General features: G+C 46.0%; 1 protein-coding gene across 1 annotated transcript in view; it reads left to right on the top strand.

The window, feature by feature from the left end:
• Positions 1-21995, top strand: part of LOC128459031 (voltage-dependent T-type calcium channel subunit alpha-1I) — a 104622-nt gene that overhangs the window by 60063 nt on the left and 22564 nt on the right. The window contains exons 8-25 of the mRNA XM_053444127.1: positions 1496-1820; positions 2090-2478; positions 6649-6800; positions 7555-7740; positions 9088-9205; positions 9425-9580; positions 9852-9942; positions 11366-11520; positions 11964-12683; positions 13224-13324; positions 16327-16450; positions 16794-16862; positions 18196-18374; positions 18627-18753; positions 19100-19225; positions 19351-19440; positions 19582-19774; positions 20427-20578. Coding sequence (XP_053300102.1) covers positions 1496-1820; positions 2090-2478; positions 6649-6800; positions 7555-7740; positions 9088-9205; positions 9425-9580; positions 9852-9942; positions 11366-11520; positions 11964-12683; positions 13224-13324; positions 16327-16450; positions 16794-16862; positions 18196-18374; positions 18627-18753; positions 19100-19225; positions 19351-19440; positions 19582-19774; positions 20427-20578 — 3453 coding nt within the window. The remainder of the gene's footprint in view (positions 1-1495; positions 1821-2089; positions 2479-6648; positions 6801-7554; positions 7741-9087; positions 9206-9424; positions 9581-9851; positions 9943-11365; positions 11521-11963; positions 12684-13223; positions 13325-16326; positions 16451-16793; positions 16863-18195; positions 18375-18626; positions 18754-19099; positions 19226-19350; positions 19441-19581; positions 19775-20426; positions 20579-21995) is intronic.

Here is a 21995-nt window from a genome sequence, read left to right as displayed (position 1 = left end):
ACACACACACAAGCACACACACACACAAGTACAGATGCAGACCTGGAGGGAAATCAAAGCCCCACACACCTGCGGACCTGCTATGACCTACAGGCCACAGATGGGCATCTCTCCTCCCTCTCCCCTTCACACACACACACACACACACACACACACACACACACCCTATTGCATATACTGTATTAGAGTGTTTTTTGAGCTTTGATTTTCTTTCTTACATTTTCCCCGATTACAGTCACGTACAGTGTAAAATAAATATCGCATCCAAAATGATTGCATCCCGGCCTGAAACCAAAATAAAATTAAAACTTTTTTCCGAACTCAGGCCTCTTATCTACACTCTAATCCATATATATCTGGACTCTCCTCTTTACTATTCCCCTCAGCTTCTCTTCTCCCTTCTTGATCTGAATCTTTGATCACTGTGGATGAAATTCAATATGCGAAAGGTCATTAAGTTTGAATTTTTATGTCCGTGGAGGTTTTATGGAGTGACGCTGCTCGCAGTGTTTTGGCCTTGTATGTATTTAGGAGATGTCTGTGTGTGTTCTCAACATGTGCCGGCCTCAGAGCTTTGTCCCGAGAGAAAGAGGGGAACACATGTTCAGATTTGTAATGAGCTGAATTGACACTCGGCCACGAGCTGCTCCTTCCATGCAAGCGGTCTGGATTCTGAGTTGTTCAGCATTAGCCATTATTGATCCAATCATTGTTCCGTAACCAGCTCCGAGTACAGTCCAATAAAAGCCATTTCAGCAGTCCTGTAGTGATTCCCATTACCGCCTCTAAAAGGCTCAGCCAACACGTACTATTCACAATGCGCCTCATCGCCTCCTCCTCCTTCCTCAACCCTCAGATTGACTCACTATAGGAAAAATAAGAAAAGCTCTTGTGAAAGATTTGGTGGAAGTCAAGTCAGAGTCAGAAAAAAGAAGACAAGCTATTGCTGATCAGTGCTTTGGGCTTTTGTTGGCTCTGTCCGTCTCGTCCAATCAGCCTTGGTTTTGTTGTGAAGCCAACCCTCAGAGACCTTTAGAACGAGTCCTAACATTTCTACAGGGGGGGGGGGACTGGCACATGTCATCACAATCTGCATCCAAGTGTGAGCTTAATGAAAATCCAGCCTGGCACCATGACAATTCTTCACATTGTTTCATGTTTCTTGGATGAATAAACAGAAGCTGCACTGCTCCTCATTGTTTTATTTATAGTTCCTTCTCGGTTTAGTCTTGTAAATCTGAATATCTGCAGTTTCCAGAGCAGTCCTGAGTGGTGCCATCACAGATGGACAGTGCTGAGTTCGTCTTTTCATCAGCATGGTGATCAGATCACTCAGGACAGATGTTAAACCAGGTCTGAATGGGGTCTATATGCCAGATTAGCTCATAGTCCCTGTAGTAGTTTTATATGTGTTTCACCGCCTGTATCTCCCTCCATGTACATCTTCACTCACCCATTTAGTTTCATAACCGTCTGCTGCTCCACCTCTTTCCAGATTGGTTCGTTCTTCATGATCAACCTGTGCCTGGTGGTCATCGCCACCCAGTTCTCTGAGACCAAACAGCGGGAGCACCAGCTGATGCAGGAGCAAAGGGATCAGTGCCTGTCCTCCTCCACGTTGGCCAGCATGGCCGAGCCGGGGGACTGCTACGAGGAGATCTTCCAGCTGGTCTGCCACGTCCTCCGCAAGGCTAAGAGGAGATCGACGGCTCTCTACTACACGCTGCGGGGCAAGCCCCCGCCGGCTGGTGGAGGCAGGGGTAGCAGGCGCACCGGAGGGAAGATGAACGGAGAGCGGCATCACTCCAGACACCCAAGATGTGAGTGGGAGGGCCTCAGAGAGTGTCTGATCGTTTTGTTTATGTTAACATTTGACCCTGATGTTTTTCAAACAGCTGAATACGGTTTAATTGCTTGGTGACGCAGGATGTATAATTTCTATACACATCCTTGGTATGTTTTTTCACTGAAATAATAAACGTCCGCAGCATTTCCACCAATTTAAACGCCTTGTATATTCTGCATTCATATCCAAACCTTTATAGTGCATCCGGCCTCACTCTGTTTACTCCTGTCTCTGCATCTGTAGCATCCCACTGTCCACACCAGAGCAGGCAAGACCACGGCCCTCAGACGGAAGCCAACTCCGTCAGTCTGTCTGTCCCTCAAAATCCAGAGGACTGCCCCATATGTGCCCTGTCGCTGAAAGACGGGGCGAGGGCGGCGGGAGACTCGGACAACCGCGAGGAGGACGAGGAGGATGCCGTGAAAGAAACGGACAAGGAAGAGAACCACTTAGAGGAGAGGGGAGAAGGGGAGAAGAAGAAGAGGAGGACGTGCTTCGGACTCTGTAGGGACCTGTGGAAGGGTATGAGGAGGAAACTTCGGGGCATTGTGGAGAGCAAGTACTTCAGACGGGGCATCATGATCGCCATCCTCATCAACACCATCAGTATGGGCATCGAGCATCACAACCAGGTAAGATTCCAAAATCAATTTTCTTACAGTGATAATATCTCTTAACAAATATATTTGAGCTGTTTCCATTTCCAGTTGCTGCTCTGGGCTGCGAATTCAATAGTGCTTCCATGTGTTCACATTAAAAGCATACGAGTAATTCAGAAGCCATTATCCTCTTGCTTTTATTGTGTAATTTAGGCATCGACTGCATTGTGTTTGACATCAGACTAATAATCTAGAAAAGCAGAATGTAATTTATTGTTATTGCTGTCAATATGGAAAGAGAAGCACAACATTGCTTGTGAGTATAGCAGGATGATGCATTTCACCTTTTTAATAATATCCCCCATCTAGGAGGTTATTGTTTTCATCTGTGTTTGATGGTTAGCAAGGAGGATTGAGCAAAACCAATTTCCATCAAATTGTGTGTGGGGCTTTGATTTTGGTTTGGATCCGGATCAGGGTTCAGATCCAGAACTTGAGGAGTGTTTCAAAACTCTGGCATATTCAGGGCAGGAGTGTGGATCCGGTGAATCTAGATGTGGATTCAGAAAGGGACCGGTGGGCCTTGGTGCATGAGCTCTACTGAGTGCCATTCTATCACCGTGCTATCATTGCAGTGATATGAATGATCCACACTGACACACCATAGTGTCAATAGTGTAATCACTTCTGTCTCCTCTCTCACTCCCACAAATCACCATGGCCTCATCACACGAGCCACTATCGCCGCTGATGAGCCATCGCTGCTGCAACTATCATAATAGCAGATGACATTCAGAGGGATGTGGGTGGGAGTGGAGCATCACTCTGCCATGCAGCTCCCTGACAGAGGTGTAAACATTTAGCCTCGCGGCAGACAAAACCGAGCTGGCTTTTAACATCGGCCCCGGCTCCTCGGAGGCAGACAAGGCAGGTGTCTGCAAGCCAGAGTGAGAGACGTGTGCCAAGAACACGCACAGGCTCACACACACACACACACACACACACACACACACACACACACACAGAAGCATGCAAACACAAGTACATCCAAGTGTGCACACATTACAATCCGCGTTATTTTTTGTATCCCGTGTGTATGCACATAAGTAAATATATTTTTAAACAGGAACACATTCAGGCACACACACTCACGAGCTGTTACATAAAACAGCTTTTTCATTCGCCTTCATTTCTCTCCTCACTTTTTTTCCCCCTCTATCTCCTCTTCTCTCTCCCTTGCTGGTTCCACCCCTCTCCCCTTATTTCCCCCCAATAAATCCCTCTGTGCACTCTTCCTTTCCACATTCCCCGACTCCTTCCTTTGTGCCGTACCGTCTTCCTTCCTTCCTTCCTTCCTCCCATCCATCCTTCCTGCCTTACTTCAAGTGTTTCATCTACTCTGACTCTGTTTTACCCTCCCTCTCTCTCTCTCTCTCTCTCTACTCTCTCTCTCTCTCTCTCTCTCTCTCTCTCTCTCTCTCTCTCTCACGCTCTCTCTCTCTGTCTCATATCCACCCACACACTCTTTGACAGAGTAGTTGCTTTCTCTCATCTCGGAAGACTCTAAAAATAAACGAGGGGTTGCGTTTGGGGGGGGGGGGGGGGGGGGGGGGGAGATGGTGGCGGTATGGAAGAGGAGGCGGCGAGTGAGATGGGGAAGAGCGAGGCAGATGCCGGTTACACAGCAGTTTTCGGCTAAATTCCCGGTGTGATTCTGTGCGTGAGTGAGTGTGTACGTTTGAAAGTAGGCATGAATTCAGAAACACACATATATTTGCATACACACACAAACATCCCCCCCACACACACACACGCACACACACACACACAGATGCTTTGTCTGTCTTTCTCTTGAGCCTTCCTCCCTCCACAGTTTCCCCAGGCTGGCACAGAAACAGAGGGGAAAGTATGTGTTTCGGTTCTGCAGCAGATTTTATTCTAAAACAGGAAATCTGAAGCTGATGTGCTTCTCCCTGACAAACAATGAGGAACCACAGAGCACCACAACCCGCCCGAGGGAAACAAATATTGTTTTGTATGACGTTGCAGTTATTTAATGTTATCTTAAAGGTCATAATCATGTTGGAATGCAACACACTAACATTGAAGACAAACTATTTTAGATGACTTTAACTGGGTCCACGTCTGTTTGTGGAAATGAAATTGGCACATTAGAATCCAGGCCGGCAAAGTGGTAGCTCATCCATTCATATTTCATATGTGAGCAAACGTGCACTCGCTGGGGGCACGGAGAATACGAGGGAGGACATTTGTTTGGCCGGATAAAAAATATGAAATGGTGATGGATAGTGACGGAGCAGGTTTTGAAGCAGCGTGGGAGAAAGCAGGCGCGAGGACATGAGGAGAAACGCGGAGAGGGAATAAAAGGTAATGGGGCAAGAAGAAGGGAAGCAGCGAGGAGGGGGAGAGCGCGAGGGGAGGGTGGGACGATGGTGTTTTGTCTGAGTTAAAGTGTGATGTCAGGGGATGTGATGGTTCTGTCAATAGCAATAAATCTCATATCCTGTGTTTGGCCTGTCGACTGGTGAGAGAGCTCTGGACACAGGTCAAGGTTAGAGCCAAACAGCGGAGGGAGGAAACTTGACTCAAAGGAGATTTGGTTTGGTCGACAAAGAGCAAGGTTCAAGGTTACTGGTGGTGGAGGCAGACAACAATGAGGTTTTAATAGCTGTCGTGCCATTACCTAAACCAACCTGTCGTCTACTGGTCTGTCCAGCTCCCAGTTCCTGACTCTCAGTCTGAAATCTTCCAGTTAACACCTAGCTCAAGAGATTTATGCTGGTTTTGTCAGATTAGTTCCATTTCCGTCCCTTTTACATTCTTCCTCGTTCTCACCGGAGTATTATTCTCTCCTCTCCTCCTCTCCCATCGTTTCATCCTCTGCTCCCAAATAATCCCTCCACTTACTCCACTTTTCCTTCTCCGTCAGCCGGGATCTTCCCATCCCGTTCACCCTCCCCTGACAGACAGCCGGATATTGATTGGGAATAGATGGCCCTGCTTGATAATGAGACTCCGAAAGAGAAAGAAAAATGGATGGAACCAGGGAGCTGGTGGAGATAGACTGAGAGAGAAAGCGGATTAGAGGATGGGAGGATTGAGAGTGGGGTTTTTCTCTGACATGGTTTGCTAAGTTTGGCTGGGCTAACTGGCTATTTCTCCTCTGGCTTAGAAACTGAAATTCACAGGGGGTATCAGTGAAAGCATCTGATCCATATCCTGCATCACACACATCCAGTCTCACACGCACGCGCACATACAAATGGAAATAAACCCGGGATTGACCGGAGGATGAGTTTGTGTTTCTTTTGTGTGTGAGTGGTTTGTATGTGTTTGTGTAGCCTTTGCCGATTCCAGATAACATTCTCCTATTAAGCCACCAAGTTGTGTGACCCTCTACCCTCTCCGTCCTATTTCTCATTTTACTGTGATGAAACAAAAACAAAAAAGACCATTTTATTGGCTAGTCAAAGAAAATCTGCCCATATGAGCCCTTCACTGATATATAGGTATATTTGTTATGTGAAATAAAATCTCAACTTTTATTTATATTCATTTATGATCAAGTTTATGGTTAATCTGTGAAATATTAAGCCTCAATTTCCTTTTGACAAAGTTTTGATATCAAATCCTTAGGAATCAGTGACAATAGTTTTTTTATCGGCGGATATATCGTTATTTTATATTTTATATATCCACGTCAATATCAGCATTGGCCACCGAGAATCCATATCGGTCGGACTCTATAAAAAACAAGAGTTTTAACCTTTACAGTTCGCTTTCATGGCGCTCTCTCTCTCTCTATTTCCTTTCTAAAATAAGACACGTGTGCTGATTCTATTTGCCAGGTTACAAGAGATTTCTCTTTGTGAGTGACTGACAGTCTGAGTGACAGCATTTTTAAACACAGGCGGAGGAAAAACAACAATGTACCCGTCACGGGTACATTGTTGTTTTTCTCCACGGTCCTCCCGCATCTTCTGTTGCCGTAGCCAAGATTGCAAAGCAGTGGTTTAATATCAACTACATTTTTATGTCTGTGTCTCTCTCAGTTCTCTGCTTTTAAGAAAGTTTACTCCTCTAACCTTCGCTCTAAACCCGCTCCCACATCTCACCTGCTGTTTTATTTTTGTTTTTCCGTTTCTTTGACCTCCCTCCACCCCTTACCTGCCCCCCCCCCAGCCCGAGGAGCTGACCAACGTCCTGGAGATCTGCAACATCGTCTTCACCTGCATGTTCACGCTGGAGATGATCCTCAAGCTGACTGCGTTCGGCTTCTTTGAGTACCTGAGGAACCCCTACAACATATTTGATGGCATCATTGTTATCATCAGGTCTGTAATCAGCTTCAGAATTAGTTAAATGGATGTTTTGTCCCCTAAACGTCAGAAAAGAGTGAATATTTCCCTTTGTTATAAACATCTGCATGGTCCAATTTATAATTAAAAAATATTATATTGTTTAATCTACTATTATATGAAACAGCATAAACATATACTCATCTCTAAGCTGGGAGGTGGAGAATAGTCGCAGATTAATATTTAAACAATCAACTGATAAAGTTATTGTTTCAACTCTATATTAATGTCCCAAAACCAAATTCAGAGTTATGGTATGCAGCTTTAAATGTCTCCTCTCTGAAAACACAGCATCAGCTGTCACAACGTGTACTGACTGAATAGATTTTATCAAGGCAGTTTGAAGATTTTCCCTCATGTGGAGAACATTAACTTTCTCCCAATGTGTATTTTCATGATTCCACGTGAAGCTTTGCATTGCACTGTTCTTTACAAAATATAAATATAGGAAATGTCCTGCAGCATGGGGATAAAATATGTTGAACATCAGAAATATTTCTTATCACCAGTATAGATTCTCTGCTTCTTTAAAATGTGTAGTAGCCTTACCGCCTTGTCCGGCTATTTAATCTTCTCTTATCTGGTCTTTCCCTCCTCTACATTGATTTCATCTTTTAAATCGAACTCCCCGGTTGTAACAATACACATGTTTTTCTCAACCATTTTCATATTCTTCTGCAATTCTCCAATTTCTCCAATTTCTCACTCTCTCCCATATGACACATCGCAGTGTGTGTGAGATCATCGGCCAAGCAGACGGCGGCCTGTCAGTGCTGAGGACCTTCAGGCTGCTGAGGGTCATTAAGCTGGTGGGGTTCATGCCTGCACTGAGGCGGCAGCTGGTGGTGCTGATGAAGACCATGGACAACGTGGCCACCTTCTGTATGCTGCTCATGCTGTTCATCTTCATCTTCAGGTAACCGGGGGGGGGCACAGATTTATGTGGAGTGTGACTCAGAGAAAGGAAATTAGAAAACGAGAGGGCAGAGAGGTGCGGGTAAAAAGTGAGAGAGAAGAGAGACTGTGGTGTTTATTAGCTGTATGTACTGTGTGTAAATACTGTGTGTGCAGTGGCTGAACCCCCCCACCCCAATCACACACACACACAATTTTTGCTTTCTAATCGGCGTCAGGGATTATTTCGTTAACCTGTCTTCTTCTCCGGCATTACTTCAGAGCGTTTGACTGCATGAAACATTTGAAATTCCATTAAATATGACAGATAGGCTTCGGGCCAAAGAACAGTGATAAGAATAAAACCGCCGCTATCAAAGTGACACCTGGAGACCGGTCTCAAATTGCACAGGGATGATTTTAGTTTTAGTATATGTCGTTTTTTAGAAGTAATACGCCATTAGCAGTGCTTTGGCTTTACCTGAATCCAGTAAAGAACTGTACCAGTCACTCTGCCAGGTAGACTGGAAAATCGAAGTTACACAGAGTGCGAGTGTGTGTGTGTGTGTGTGTATGTGTGTATACACGCGTCCCTGCACACCTGCCTCTTTACTTGTACAGGTGGCATCAGAGCTCTTTAGTCTGCTAATGCCGTCCTGAGCAACTGCTGTTTCTGCATCAAGTGGCTGTAGCTTTTTGGGGGCAATTAATGCAAAGTACCTCTCGGCTGAGACTTTGAAAACCTCTTCATAATCACTCCGGAGAAAGTGAAGGGTGAGAATATGAACGGCACCGACTGGGTTTCTCAGTGACAGCAGCAAACTGATGGTCGACGCTGAAAGCAAACAAGCCGGAAGCAGATGCTAGAGTAAAACTTGAAGAGACAATTGCAGTGGTTATGCTGATTTGATGAGAGTTTGTCTGTTTCTGTGCATGTCTTCAGTTTATGGTCTAGGTATAACATTAGTGTTTGGATTAACAGAATCAGAGATATGGCAAAAAGGGTACTAACTCCCTTGGATTTATCCTGATGCCCAGATATATCAGTATGTGTTTTTCAGACTGAAAGTGGCAGTAGGGCAAAAATAAGTTTAAGTGATGTGCTTCCAACAGATCTGCAAAAAAAAGCAAGAGCACAAAACACTACATTAGCAATCTTTTATCTCTAATTTAGAGTCTTGTGCTGTGTTTTGTTTTTAGGAGAGGAGTAAAATATGTTTTATTATCACAGAAGCAGGCCGTCCTACTCTTGGTAATTAATGGGAAACGCTGACATGCAACGTAGCAGCATGAAGGCACTCTCTTCTTGTTCTTATGACAGGATGTGCAGCTGAATCTGTTATGTCAAAGTCTCTCCTGTGTGTTGCAGTATCCTGGGGATGCATATATTTGGTTGCAAGTTCAGTCTGAAGACAGAGGCCGGAGACACGGTGCCCGACAGGAAGAACTTTGACTCCCTGCTCTGGGCCATTGTCACTGTCTTTCAGGTACAGATGACACACACACACACACACACACACACACACACACACACACACACACACACACACACACACACTTTTAACACTTTCATACCACAACCTGTACAGATTTGCTCGTGAGGGCGTGCAAAATATTTCCATCTCTATCCACATGTGTGTGTGTCTGTCGGTGTGTGTCTGTGTGTGTGTCTCCCCTCATCCACACTGTGTGTCTATTTCCTGCAGATTCTCACTCAGGAGGACTGGAACATGGTGCTCTACAATGGCATGGCCGCCACCTCCCCCTTTGCTGCTCTCTATTTTGTGGCTCTCATGACGTTTGGAAACTATGTGCTCTTCAACTTACTGGTCGCCATCTTGGTTGAGGGCTTCCAAGCTGAGGTAAGACCTTTTTTTCTCATCCTCAGATTTAGGGCATTAGCAGTTAGCAAAATGCAAACAAATCCATCCATTTGATCAATCCATCATAGATTTAGTGATTAAGCTCTTAAGTCTTCACAAGTATCACTAGAACGTTGAGATTACACTTGTTTCTTATTCTCCCACTCTTTGTTTCCTCACCTCCTCCCATGCCGCTCCCTCTCCTTCTCTGCCTGCCTCTGCATGTCTTTCTCCTTCTTCTTCTCTCTCTCTCTCACTTTCCTGGATACAGGGCGACGCAAACCGCTCCCACTCGGAAGATGACAGGTCCTCCTGTAATTTTGAGGAGACTGAAAAGCAGAAAGACTCTCTGCAGCTCTCAGGTCTGACCAGAGGCGTTTTTTGATTTGTCCATCCGTCCGTCCCTTTTCTCAGGAGCCGCCTTGGGGGGAAATCCTCAAATTAGGACTCGAGCATGAACTGGTTAGATCGGGGCAGCTGTGAAAAAGGGGTCCATTATAAAAAGAAACACAAACACACAGAATTGTTGCATTAAATATTTATTCCAGACTAATCACACTGTTCCCTTAGTAAATAGTCACATCTTATTGGCTAAAGAGGAACCCAATGTTCCAACCTTTCAGCATTCAGGTTGTTTAGTTGTGCCCCGGGCGGCAGACATGTTGCCCGATTCCAACAAACATTGCCGAGCAGCAGTCTGAAATGTGAGCTGCACAGACCTTTAATAATGCATGCCTGATGCCACCTCTCCATCCATCCCCCTCCTCTACTCTCCCTGTGGGCATAACAAAAGTGAACTCTCCAAAGCTTCATGCTGTTGAGCAGTGTAGGGTGGAGCAGCATTTAGCTGCACTCCGGGGGGGGGGGGGGGGGGGTGCTCAAAATACATTTGAAATGTCAGTTTACTTTGTTCCATTCAAGTACAATCCAACACATTATGAATTTGTTGAGGACAAAAACCACTGGCAGATGTTCTTCTTCACTTCTTACAAGTCTCCTCCAGTGTTTCCCACCGAATGTGATTCAATCCATGTCGGTGGCTGCTGGGTTGCAGGGTGCAGGCGGCGGGGGGGGGGCATGCATTACACTATTACACGCACGCGGTGCACAGAGAGAGCTGCCATGTTTGCCTGCTGAGAACTGCAATGCGCACAGCGAAAGGAATACCTACCGAGAGAATGAAGCCGCAGCACAAAACAGAGATCATTTGTGTTATCATGAGAAATGTTTGGGAAAAAAGACGAGTGGATCATTACGGCTCTGTGGCAGGACAAATTGGACAATGGCGGGCCGCCACAGTCTTGGTAATTAATGGGAACCACTTCTCCCCTCCGACTCCTGTGAGCTGGTTTGGTGTAAATGAATCCTTCCTCTGTCTCTCTGCGCCGCGCGTAACCTTGTTTCAGGATGTTAATGGTCCCGACTGATGAAGAATACAAAGTTTTGTTTGTGTGACAGCTACAGAGAAGAACAAACAAAGGGAAATTACTTGTTGTTTAATGGTCTTTCCTTCATTACCTCCGCCAACAAGGTTATATTTGTTCCTGAGTTTGTTCGTTAGTTTGCAATATTACGCAAACACTCTGATGGTGGTGGGATCCAAGGCAGATCACTGTCTTTAACAGTTTGGGGGAATGATATTTAGGAGTGTGAGCAATTTGCTGCAGATCCAAATGAAAATCCTGTGAATTTAAATGTGTTGCTCATCCCTCCCACCCCTCCTCTTTCTTTCCCTCCTCATTATTCCCCTTATGTCTTTTTCTTTCCACTCCCTCTGTCCTTCAGACCCAAAGATCTGTACGCTGACCCCTAATGGGCACATGGACCTGTCCTCCCTGCCTGCTGGTCTGTTTCCAGGAGAGAGGTTGACCTTTGCTCTTGGCTCCAGGAAGAATAGCGCTATTTCTCTTGGCAGGGCCAACCTGGAGCAGAGGGCTGTGGTGAGTGGAAATGGCCGTAATGAGAGACAGGCTGGAAACACATAGCTGCTGTTTGTTAGTGGTTGACTGGTCATTTTGTTTGGACTAATCAGAAACTGTGTGACAGAAATATTGTGGGAGATTTCTTTAATAATCACCTGTTGGGTCATGTCTGTTTTTTTAAGGGGTATTTCAAATAATTTTGTAATGCTTTATTGGTTTGAAGGTCGATATTTGATGTCTTTAATTGGCTCAATAAATGCCACGCTCTTTAATTGACTACAAATTTAAGTATGGGCTGCTCTCACACATTTTGTGTATTCAGTAGAATATGATTATGTTGCTTTATTCTCCTTTATTATTATCAGATATGGGTGGATCTCTATTTATTATTGTTAGTAAACCCGAGGGTGACAGCTGATCCAGACTGGACATGGTTCTCTGTCTGTCTCTTTGTCCCTCAGTATCCTGTTCGGCGTTACCACAACTGGGGACGCACGCTGCCCCCCCACCCTCAGGCCCTGTGGGCCCGTCGCTCCAGCTGGAACAGCCTGGGAGGCGGCCGCCCTTGTTCTTCCTCATCTCCCTGCGCCAGTCCGTCCTTCACCCCCACTTCCGCAAGGCCCTTCTATGGCTACGGCCTAGATGGTCTGGGAGGGTTGGTTGGAGGGAGCCTGCGTATCCGTGGTCCTCGGGCCTCCTCATCCCCGCACCGACACTTCCATGGCGTCCACCCGGACGAGGAGGAGGCTCTGCTCTCCCCTCCCGCTGTGGCTTCCCACTCTCTTCACCTCCCCCACCCTATGCTCCCAGGTCCCTTTGTACCCAGGAGGGACCGCAGAGCTCTATCACTGGAGCTGCCCCACCTGCTGCAGGTGCCGGGACCCCCACACCCTCCACCGCTGCCGCCGCCACCACACCACCTACCGCCCCCCATGACAGTCCACAGGAAGAAGAGCGTCTCTGGTGGGATGATAATCAGCGCAGGTGGTGGCGGTGGCCTCGACTGTCTGGGTGGGTTGGGAGGGGTCCACCAGGACTGCAACGGGAAGACGCCCCCAAGCAGACACCAGACCGAGCAGGCCGGAGGGGCGGACCCCCCGAGGCAGCTGAGGACTGACGTCTTCCCCCAGGTGAACGCCCGCAGCAAGGACCGGGAGGACCTGGACGATGACATCGAATATGTAGGTTCCTGTTTTGTGTTTGTGTGAGGGATGGAGGGAGGGAGTCAAACAGCAACAGCATTAGGACAAGTGAGGTGAGAAAGTGAAGTAATGTTTTAGTCATCTACCATCACTCTAACAGTATGTAACATATAGAGAAACACAATCTATTCCTTGCGATTCCCAGGAACCAAATCATTGGCTTTTATGTTCAAGCTCAGGATTTCACACGTACAATAATCTCCTGCTGTCTCGTGTAGGATCTTCGAGTACTTTGTGTAAAGCCTGCACTCATGGGAGCCCCATTGTTTTCATTGTAAACAAGTCTGCGTACAAGAGAAACAAGGTTAATTAGAAAGGACTATTTAGACAGCGGGGGAGAGAGCGTCACAGATGGCGGCGTTGGAAGATGCTCCGAGCTGTTCCTATGGACGTGTTTCACTTCTTGTAAATAATTCCGAACGGGAGTCCAAACAGGAAGTGTCTCTGTGTGGTTGTGTGTGTTTACTGCTGTGCGTGGTGTATGAGCCGCGATTCGTGCTGATAATGTGTTTGTTGCAGTGCTTGTGCTTCCGCATCCAGAAGACGTTGGAGGCGTACAGACCCGACTGGTGTGAGAGCAGAGAGGACTGGTCCGTCTTCCTGTTCTCCCCACAGAACAAGTGAGTCGCCATCGTCCTCTCACTCCCACCCCCCGCCCCCCCCCCCACCCCCGTTGCATATCCGCCAGCGCTCCTGATTTTTGCAGGAGTCGCCCTATTTATAACCTTTTCTCCCGCTGTGCTCCCGATTGATCCTTTCTCCTGTTATCTCCAGATTTCTTGGTAAAATCAAATGGGTGTGTCTTGGTTTCTGTGTGGGATATGTGCACCAAAACCAGAAGAGGAAGAAATGTGTGTAGAAATATCTGCTAGATTGGTGCAAGACCTTAAATATCTTAACCCCAGGCCACGTTATCAACCATCATGTGGTCTGTACGGGTAAAAGTGGAAAATCTCCCTCTTTTTCACATTGTGCAACGATTGTGCGTTGAATTAAAATGCTCTTTTATACCCACTGCCTCACACACACCCACACTTTATCAGTTGTCATACACCGTCTGACCAAAGCATAATCAACAATGGGAGGGAAGCACCCGTTCCCCATCACATCAATACGAAGGACATGGGTTGCCAAGCTTCCACAGAGAAGGACTACATTAAGAGAATCGATCAGCACCTTGTAAATAACACAGGGATATTTTCTACACTGCCCCCTCCTGTTAGAGAAAGAAACCTGCCCCGGGGGTTATACGCATTACCGTAGGCAATTCATTCAATTTGGCAGGAGCGCGTCAGAGGAAGACACTCAGTCGAGTCTTAAATAAGGGCCACTTACAGTGCCTTGCATAAGTATTCACCCCCCTTGGACTTTTTCCCATTATGTACTGTTACTAACTGGAATTCAAATAGACTTAAATAAACTTTTTGCCGTTTGATCAACAAAATATGCATAGTACTTTGGAGGTGCAAAATAAATTTTATTGTGACACAAACAATAATGAGAACAAAAAAGTTGACATCTGTTGGGTGCATAAGTATTCACCCCCCTGTGTCAATACTTGGTAGAACCCCCTTTCGCTGCAATTACAGCTGCAAGTCTTTTGGGGTATGTCTCTACCAGCTTTGCACATCTAGAGATGGAAAGGTTTGTCCATTCTTCTTGGCAAAAAAGATGAAGCTCAGTCAGATTGGATGGAGACCATCTGTGAACCGCAATCTTCAAGTCTTGCCATAGATTCTCTATTGGATTGAGGTCTGGGCTTTGACTGGGCCATTTTAAGACATTAACATTCTTTAATCCAAACCATTCCTTTGTAGCTCTGGCTGTATGTTTAGGGTCATTGTCCTGCTGGAAGATGAACCTCCGCCCCAGTCTCAAGTCTTTTGCAGACTGCATCAGATTTTCTTCAAGGATTTCCCTGTATTTGGCTCCATCCATCTTTCCCTTTATTCTGACCAGTTTCCCTGTACCTGCTGAAGAGAAGCATCCCCACAGCATGATGCTACCACCACCATGTTTCACTGTTGGGATGGTGTGCTCAGGGTGATGGGCAGTGTTGGGTTTTCGCCACACATAGCGTTTTGCATTGAGGCCAAAAAGGTCAATTTTGGTCTCATCTGACCAGAGCACCTTCTTCCACATGTTTGCTGTGTCTCCCACATGGCTTCTGGCAAACTCCAAACGGGATTTTTTTATGGATCCCTTTCAACAATGGCTTTCTTCTTGCCACTCTTCCATAAAGGCCAGATTTGTGGAGTACACGACTAATAGTTGTCCTGTGGACAGATTCTCCCACCTCAGCTGTGGATCTCTGCAACTCCTCCAGAGTAACCATGGGCCTCCTGGTTGCTTCTCTGATTAATTTTCTCCTTGTCCGACTCTTCAGTTTGGGTGGAAGGCCTCCTCTTGGTAGGTTTGCGGTTGTGCCATATTCTTTCCATTTTCTTATGATGGATTTTATGGTGCTCAGAGAGATGTTCAAAGCTCTGGATATTTTTTTATAACCTAACCCTGCTTCATATTTCTCCACAACTTTATCCCTGACCTGTTTGGTGAGCTCCTTGGTCTTCATGATGCTGTTTGTTCAGTAATGATCTCCAACAAACTCTGAGTCCGTCACAGAACAGGTGTATTTATACTGAGATTAAAGTGCAGACAGGTGGACCCTATTTACTAATTATGTGACTTGCAAATGTGACTTGTGAATGCAATTGGTCGCACCAGATCTTTGTTAGGGGTTTCACAGTAAAGGGGGGTGAATACATATGCACTCAACACTTTTCAGATTTTTATTTGTAAATAATTGTGAAATCCATGTAATATTTCCCCCCACTTCCAAATGATGCACTATTTTGTGTTGGTCCATTACATAAACTCACGATGAAATAAATTTTAATCTGTGGTTATACCATGACAAAATGTAGAAAAGTCCAAAGGGGGTGAATACTTATGCAAGGCACTGTAAATCTGTCCCTTGTGTTCCAAAATAGTTTAGAATAAATTTGATGCCTCCATTTCTTGATTCATTCTGTGTCTTCTCATCTGTTCCAGTAAACACTGCAGTGGAGATAGTTAATTGCTTTTTGGTAGTACGCAGTGTCACATGTGAAGTGTCCGAAATACATATTCAGTAGTTGTGTGTCCCATCTCTCTATCTCTCTCTCCGTTTGTTCCTCTCTTATCTCCCTCTTCTGTTATCCAAGCAGAGCAGCGCACTCAGGAGTCGGTTGCCTCTGAGAGAGTTGTTAATGTCATTTGTTTTGAATTAGGAGCAATGTAAACATGGGGCTGAACGAGGCCATTTACTCGCCAAGATGCGAGGGAGCTCCCGTCCGCTGTGAGGGAACTTGGCTCCCATTCGGATTGGATGGAAGAGGGTGTTACATTTTGTTTTGGACTGAGTGTTGCCAGACGTTTGCAGTGTCCCCCCCCCCCCCCCCCCCCCCATTTTTCAGGCACTTTTGAAATGAGGATTTAAATTTTTCGCTGTCTAATTTCCTTTCTCCTCCTCTCCTCTGCTCTGCTCTCTCTCTCTCCTCTCCTCTCCTCTCCTCTCCTCTCCTCTCCTCTCCTCTCCTCCCCTCTCCTCTCCTCTCATCCTACTCCTCTCCTCTCGATCCAGGTTCAGGCAGATATGCAAGTCGATTATAGACCATAAGCTGTTTGACTATGTGGTCCTGGCCTTCATCTTCTCGAACTGCATCACAGTAGCTCTGGAGAGGCCCAAGATATTACAGGGCAGCTTCGTAAGTCAATCGCCTCTTTGTGTGTGTGTGTATGTGTGTGTGTGTGTGTGTGTGTGTTTGTGTGTGTGTGTGTGTGTGTGTGTGTGTGTGTGTGTGTGTGTGTGTGCTTGAGCACATTTGTGTGCATGTGCCGTTTTTGCACAGCTGCTTTTTCTATTCTCTTAGGATAAATTCAGTTTTACTATCTAAAAGGATCAGTGAGTAAACTTTTACTACCCCTAACTGCCACATCCTCTCTCTCTCTCTCTCTCTCTCTCTCTCTCTCTCTCTCTCTCTCTCTCTCTCCCCCTCTCTCTTTCCCTCTCTCTCCCCCTCTCTCTCCCTCTCCTGTTTGTCTATCCAGGAAAGAATCTTTCTCACCATCTCCAACTACATCTTTACGGCCATCTTCGTGACCGAGATGACACTCAAGGTAACATTTTACAAAGGTCAAAGGTCACAGTGACATCATATGACTCTGCAAAATAGAACGGAGCCTGAGACACCTCTGGTTGGCGGAGGCATGACGCTGCGATGGGGTATTTTTAGTTTTGTCTGTCTGTCCCTTGTCATCCAGTTTTGTGTCTCTCACATCAAGTTTCCCTCCTCTCATTGCAGTGTCCATGTTCCTTTGGAGGAGAGTGCAATTAAACAGTGTCATTAATTAGTGGCAAGTCTTCTCTTATGGATGCTGCCAGTCTCCAGCTGCTTCTTTTTCAAGTCGGTTTTCACCTCCCTCTGTTCTCATCAATCCCTTTTCAGACTCTTTCAAGTTCCTTCTCATCTATTTGCTCTCCCTCTCTTTGCCATTGTCTTTACATTCTCTGCAGAGGGCTCCGGGACAAGTGGACCATCATTAACCAATCACAGCCCGTCAATGAGCTACAGGCTTGTCAGAACCCTGGCTGAGCTGTACACGTCTCCCTCCATGTCTCTGTCGGAGCCTTGTGTGTCTCCATTGCGTGTTTATTTGAGCGTTTGATTGTGAAGCTTTCATCCCTCAGTAGGACTCCAGCGTAGTTAGTTGTTGGTTGCAAGACTAAATAAAAAGCACAGCAGGACTGACGAGTTGGTCAAGGTGCACAACTATTGAAATGATTTCATGAGGCAGCTGCAAACACACTGCCTCATCTTTAGCATTCAGGCCCGCTGTGTTTGCCAGACACTGATCTTTCAAACGTCTTGACAACATGTTTGTACTCTAACCCCCACAATCCCCCTGAAGCTTCGCCGGACACTTGGCAAACAGATTCAAATGTCAGACACGAGGCTTCCACTGCTGCTTCGACAAACCCTGAATCAGGTGGTGCATGAGTAACAGGGTGCATGTGTCTCTCACTGTGTAACTCACAGCAGAATTAAGTACCATCATGTGACAAATGGACCCGCAGGCAGTGCAACATTATTACTCTACCACCAGATATCAAACACACTGGTACCCGTGTACTCCCTTTGGATAGTGTGTCAGTTTGTATGTGTTTCAAGGGTGTGTGTGTGTGTGTGTTGTTTCAGCAGTCAGGTAAAAACACGTTTTCAGTGCGGTTGTGTTTACGTTTTTTTGACAGACAACAATCTTCTACTGATCACTTAGGTAGTTTAGTTTCACCTTTTTTTATTTTGTGCCACATGCGATTATTGGATTTCAAATTTGACAGTAGTTGATTCAGAAACTAACAATACACATACTGTATATCTTCTAATTGTGTTTACACAGCTGTGAAGTAAGTTTAGTCCCTGCTCCCCCCCCCCCCCCCCCCCTTCTTCAGGTGGTCTCCATGGGTCTGTATGTGGGGGAACAGGCTTACCTGCGGAGCAGCTGGAACATCCTGGATGGCTTCCTGGTGTTTGTGTCTTTGATCGACATCGTTGTGTCCATGGCGGGCGGGGCCAAGATCCTGGGGGTGCTTCGAGTCCTCAGGCTGCTCAAGACATTGCGTCCTCTCAGGTTTGGACGAGGATTGTCTTTTAAACAACTCTTTTTACTTTTATTTTTCAACAGCAGACAAATAACTTAAATTCTCTTTCTCAAGTCTCATTCTGGCCACACAGTTCGTACTTAATATATAGAAGTCAAAGAAAAAATCAAATATGTGCTCTAGGTGCTCTAATGGAGCAGCCACACACATGTTTATACACAGTCTGTGTGTACAATGCACAGACACAATGATTCTTACCTCTGTCTTTGTTCTTCCTGCAGGGTGATCAGCAGAGCTCCGGGTCTGAAGCTGGTGGTGGAGACCCTCATCACTTCCCTCAAGCCCATTGGCAACATCGTCCTCATCTGCTGTGCTTTCTTCATCATCTTTGGTATTCTCGGTGTACAGGTAGAAAGCAAATGAATTGCATGTTAACTTTTTCCAAATAACCTATTTGTGTGCACTGTGTTTTTCTCCCCATTATGAGGTTTGTCAAATACTCTATTTCCCTCTCTCCTCTTTCTCTGTGAAGCGCACAAGCTATTCTACATTTTTCTCTTTTCAGTTAACTTCCATTGTCTTCCCTCTTCTTTCATCACTGCAGAAAATTGTCAGCTGCCTGATCTCTGACCAGCTCATTATTTCACTCAAGAGCTTCTTTTCATGTCTCAGTCGGCCCTGTGAAGGCTTATTCCTCTGTGTCTTTATGAGTAACAGCACTAAGAGATAGATGTCCCTGTTCTTTTACCGACAGCTGTTTAAAGGCAAGTTCTTCTACTGCTCCGGCCCCGACGTCAAGAACATTACCAACAAGTCTGACTGTCTGCAAGCCAACTACAAGTGGGCTCACCACAAGTACAACTTTGACAACCTGGGACAGGTTAGTGCTCTGTGCATTTTGTTTGAGTGTCATGTTTTTTACCTGCATGCACAGCAGGAAAAAATACTTCATTAAATAAGAATTTAAGTTTTCCTCTCTCTGTTTCTCTGGCTTCTGTTTTCCAGGCTCTGATGTCCCTGTTTGTACTTGCCTCCAAAGACGGCTGGGTTAACATCATGTATCACGGCCTGGATGCTGTTGCTGTGGACCAACAGGTACCCGCATATAATCTGCAAAAAAATGATATTCCATAAAAAACTTGTCTTTCCTTTCCTCTCATCTCCGTGTTTGTTTCTCACTTCCTTCGTTTCCTGTCATATAATTCTACCTGAACAAATACACCACTCCGCCCCCAGCCGGTGACCAACAACAACCCGTGGATGCTGCTGTATTTCATCTCCTTCCTGCTCATCGTCAGCTTCTTCGTCCTGAACATGTTTGTCGGCGTGGTGGTGGAGAACTTCCACAAGTGCCGCCAGAACCAGGAGGAGGCGGAGCGCAAGAGGCGAGAGGAGAAGCGTCTGCGGAAGTCGGAAAAGATGAGGAGGGGTGAGAGAGAGAGAGAGAGAGATTGTAAAAAATGATAAAATTGTACTTCAGAAATGCAGATCTAAGTGGTGACAGGTCTTCTGAGGAAAAATCCTCTGCTCCACATTTTTTTTTTTTAGATGCATTTATTCGTCCCAAACACATGCACAGTCATGCAAAGGCACACTCATGCAGGAAGGGAAATTTAATCTCTGCTTTTGACCCATCTGGTGCAGGACACACAGAGCAGTGAGCAGCCATGTACAGTGCTCGGGGAGCAGATGTTGGGGGAGTAAGGTGCCTTGCTCAGGGGCACTAGACAGGGTAGGGAGACTCTTGGATTTTTGGACAGATCAATCCAGGTTCGTCTTTTGTTGTCTCTCCGTGGAGTCGAACCAGAGACGAACCAGAGACCTTCTCTGCCCATAGTCCAAGTTTCTGCCACTAGACCACCGCCAACTGTCCTGAAATATACCGCCAAACATGATAGAGATCATAGTTTGTATTGAACTAACTTAAATATAATGTGAGATGTACTTGTTGTACATTGTATGATTTAAGCAGTATTCTACATCACTGAAGAGGACATATGCTGTCTTTAACTGAAACAAAAAGATACAAGTACAAATTTATTATGTTTCAAAGCTTCATTCGTGTATTTTTCCACCAACAGAAGCCCAGAAGGTGCCGTACTCCGCCAGCTACTGCCACGTGCGCCTGATGATCCACACACTGTGCGAAAGCAACTACCTGGACCTCATCATCACCTTCATCATCTGCATCAACGTCATCACCATGTCCCTCGAGCACTACGAACAACATCACGTAAGAAGGAGTGTCTACCTGTCAGTGCAGAGACAGGGTTTCCCACAGGCTGAGCGTTGACTTGTCGGTGGGGCGACAGGTGACCCATGTGCATGAAGAGGGGGGAGGAGTGTGACCCAAGTTATTTTTGTGAAGCTACAATTTACAGATGTCCCCTAAACACCTCACATGTAGACTGTTGGTGAATGCTAGGCAGCTGCACACAGGGGTGCCTCTAGTCCCCACTCCAAGATATGTTCATTTGAAAAAAAGGATATAGGTTAAAAACATAGAATGTGTATAAAGATGGACGACGCGTGTCCACTTCCTCCTTCTAGTGAAGTCAAAATATCCTGGATATGATAGTTGCCATCTTGCGCATGTGAAGCCAGTGTCGAGGTCGTCCACCAATCGTGTGTCAGTCTGAGCTGTCAATCATAACATTTCACCTCGTTTGTATAGTAACAAAAAAAATGAATTGCCACCACTCTGACTGGAAAGGATTTCACTTAAACAAGTGTGAACTAGCCAAAGTGACCCAAACAATCAGTTTCTTCGATGTGTACTTTGACTTGTCCCATTCACTAACATGGAGGAAGTGGAGTTTATGACCTGGGCCACAGCCAACCACCAGGGGGCGATCGAGACACTTTATCTATAATGTCGTCCATCCTTATATAGAGTCTGTGGTTAAAACTGAGTGACTTGACGAAACAAACCCAAGCTTCTTCGACAGGTTCCTTCAAGCTAATCACCAGTGAATGGAATTCCTGCTGGTTTCATGCAGTCTGATTAAAACCCCCTCCTCTCCAAAAAAGACACAGTGATACCACTGACTGCTCAAACCCCCGTGAAACCCAGTCCGGACTCTGCAGCCCGTGTTGTGAGCAGCTGCAGTCGTCACAAAGGAGCCGTGATTGCGCTGCTGATTGGACGCGGGCTGCCGTCAGAGAGGTGTTAGCTGCACCGTGCGTGTATCTGCCCATTCAGTCGGGATGAATGGACGCCGGAAAAATTCTGATGGCGTTATATATTTTTTATTTTTTCCGTGAGGGAGATTGAGGTGATTATTCTTTAGATAAGATGCCAGTTTGACCTTTAAAGCGGAGCGAGCTTCCCTCCGACAACTGGCCGGGCCGGGCATCAGATAAATATCTCAGGTCTCGGCTGCAATTGTCATCAGTTGGTCCTGACATTTGGCCCCCCCCCCCCCCCCCCCCCCGCTACAGGCTACAGGTCTGTTGTTCCGTTTTAGAGTAGAGAGCAGTTAGAAATATGATCCAGCCTCTGCAGTAACAGGAAGCTGGACTGAACATTGAGGACAAATAAAACAGTTTGGCTTAAATAGTATGTAAGTTTGTTGGGCAACATAATGTGAGGATGCTCTGTAAAGTGTTTTCCTCTGGCGTGCTTGATTGTACTCTGCAAACAACAGGAG

Source organism: Pleuronectes platessa, chromosome 16 (assembly GCF_947347685.1).
Source record: "Pleuronectes platessa chromosome 16, fPlePla1.1, whole genome shotgun sequence".
NCBI lineage: Eukaryota > Metazoa > Chordata > Actinopteri > Pleuronectiformes > Pleuronectidae > Pleuronectes > Pleuronectes platessa.
Note: the sequence above shows the minus strand (reverse complement) of the source record. Positions and strands in the feature narration are given on the sequence as shown.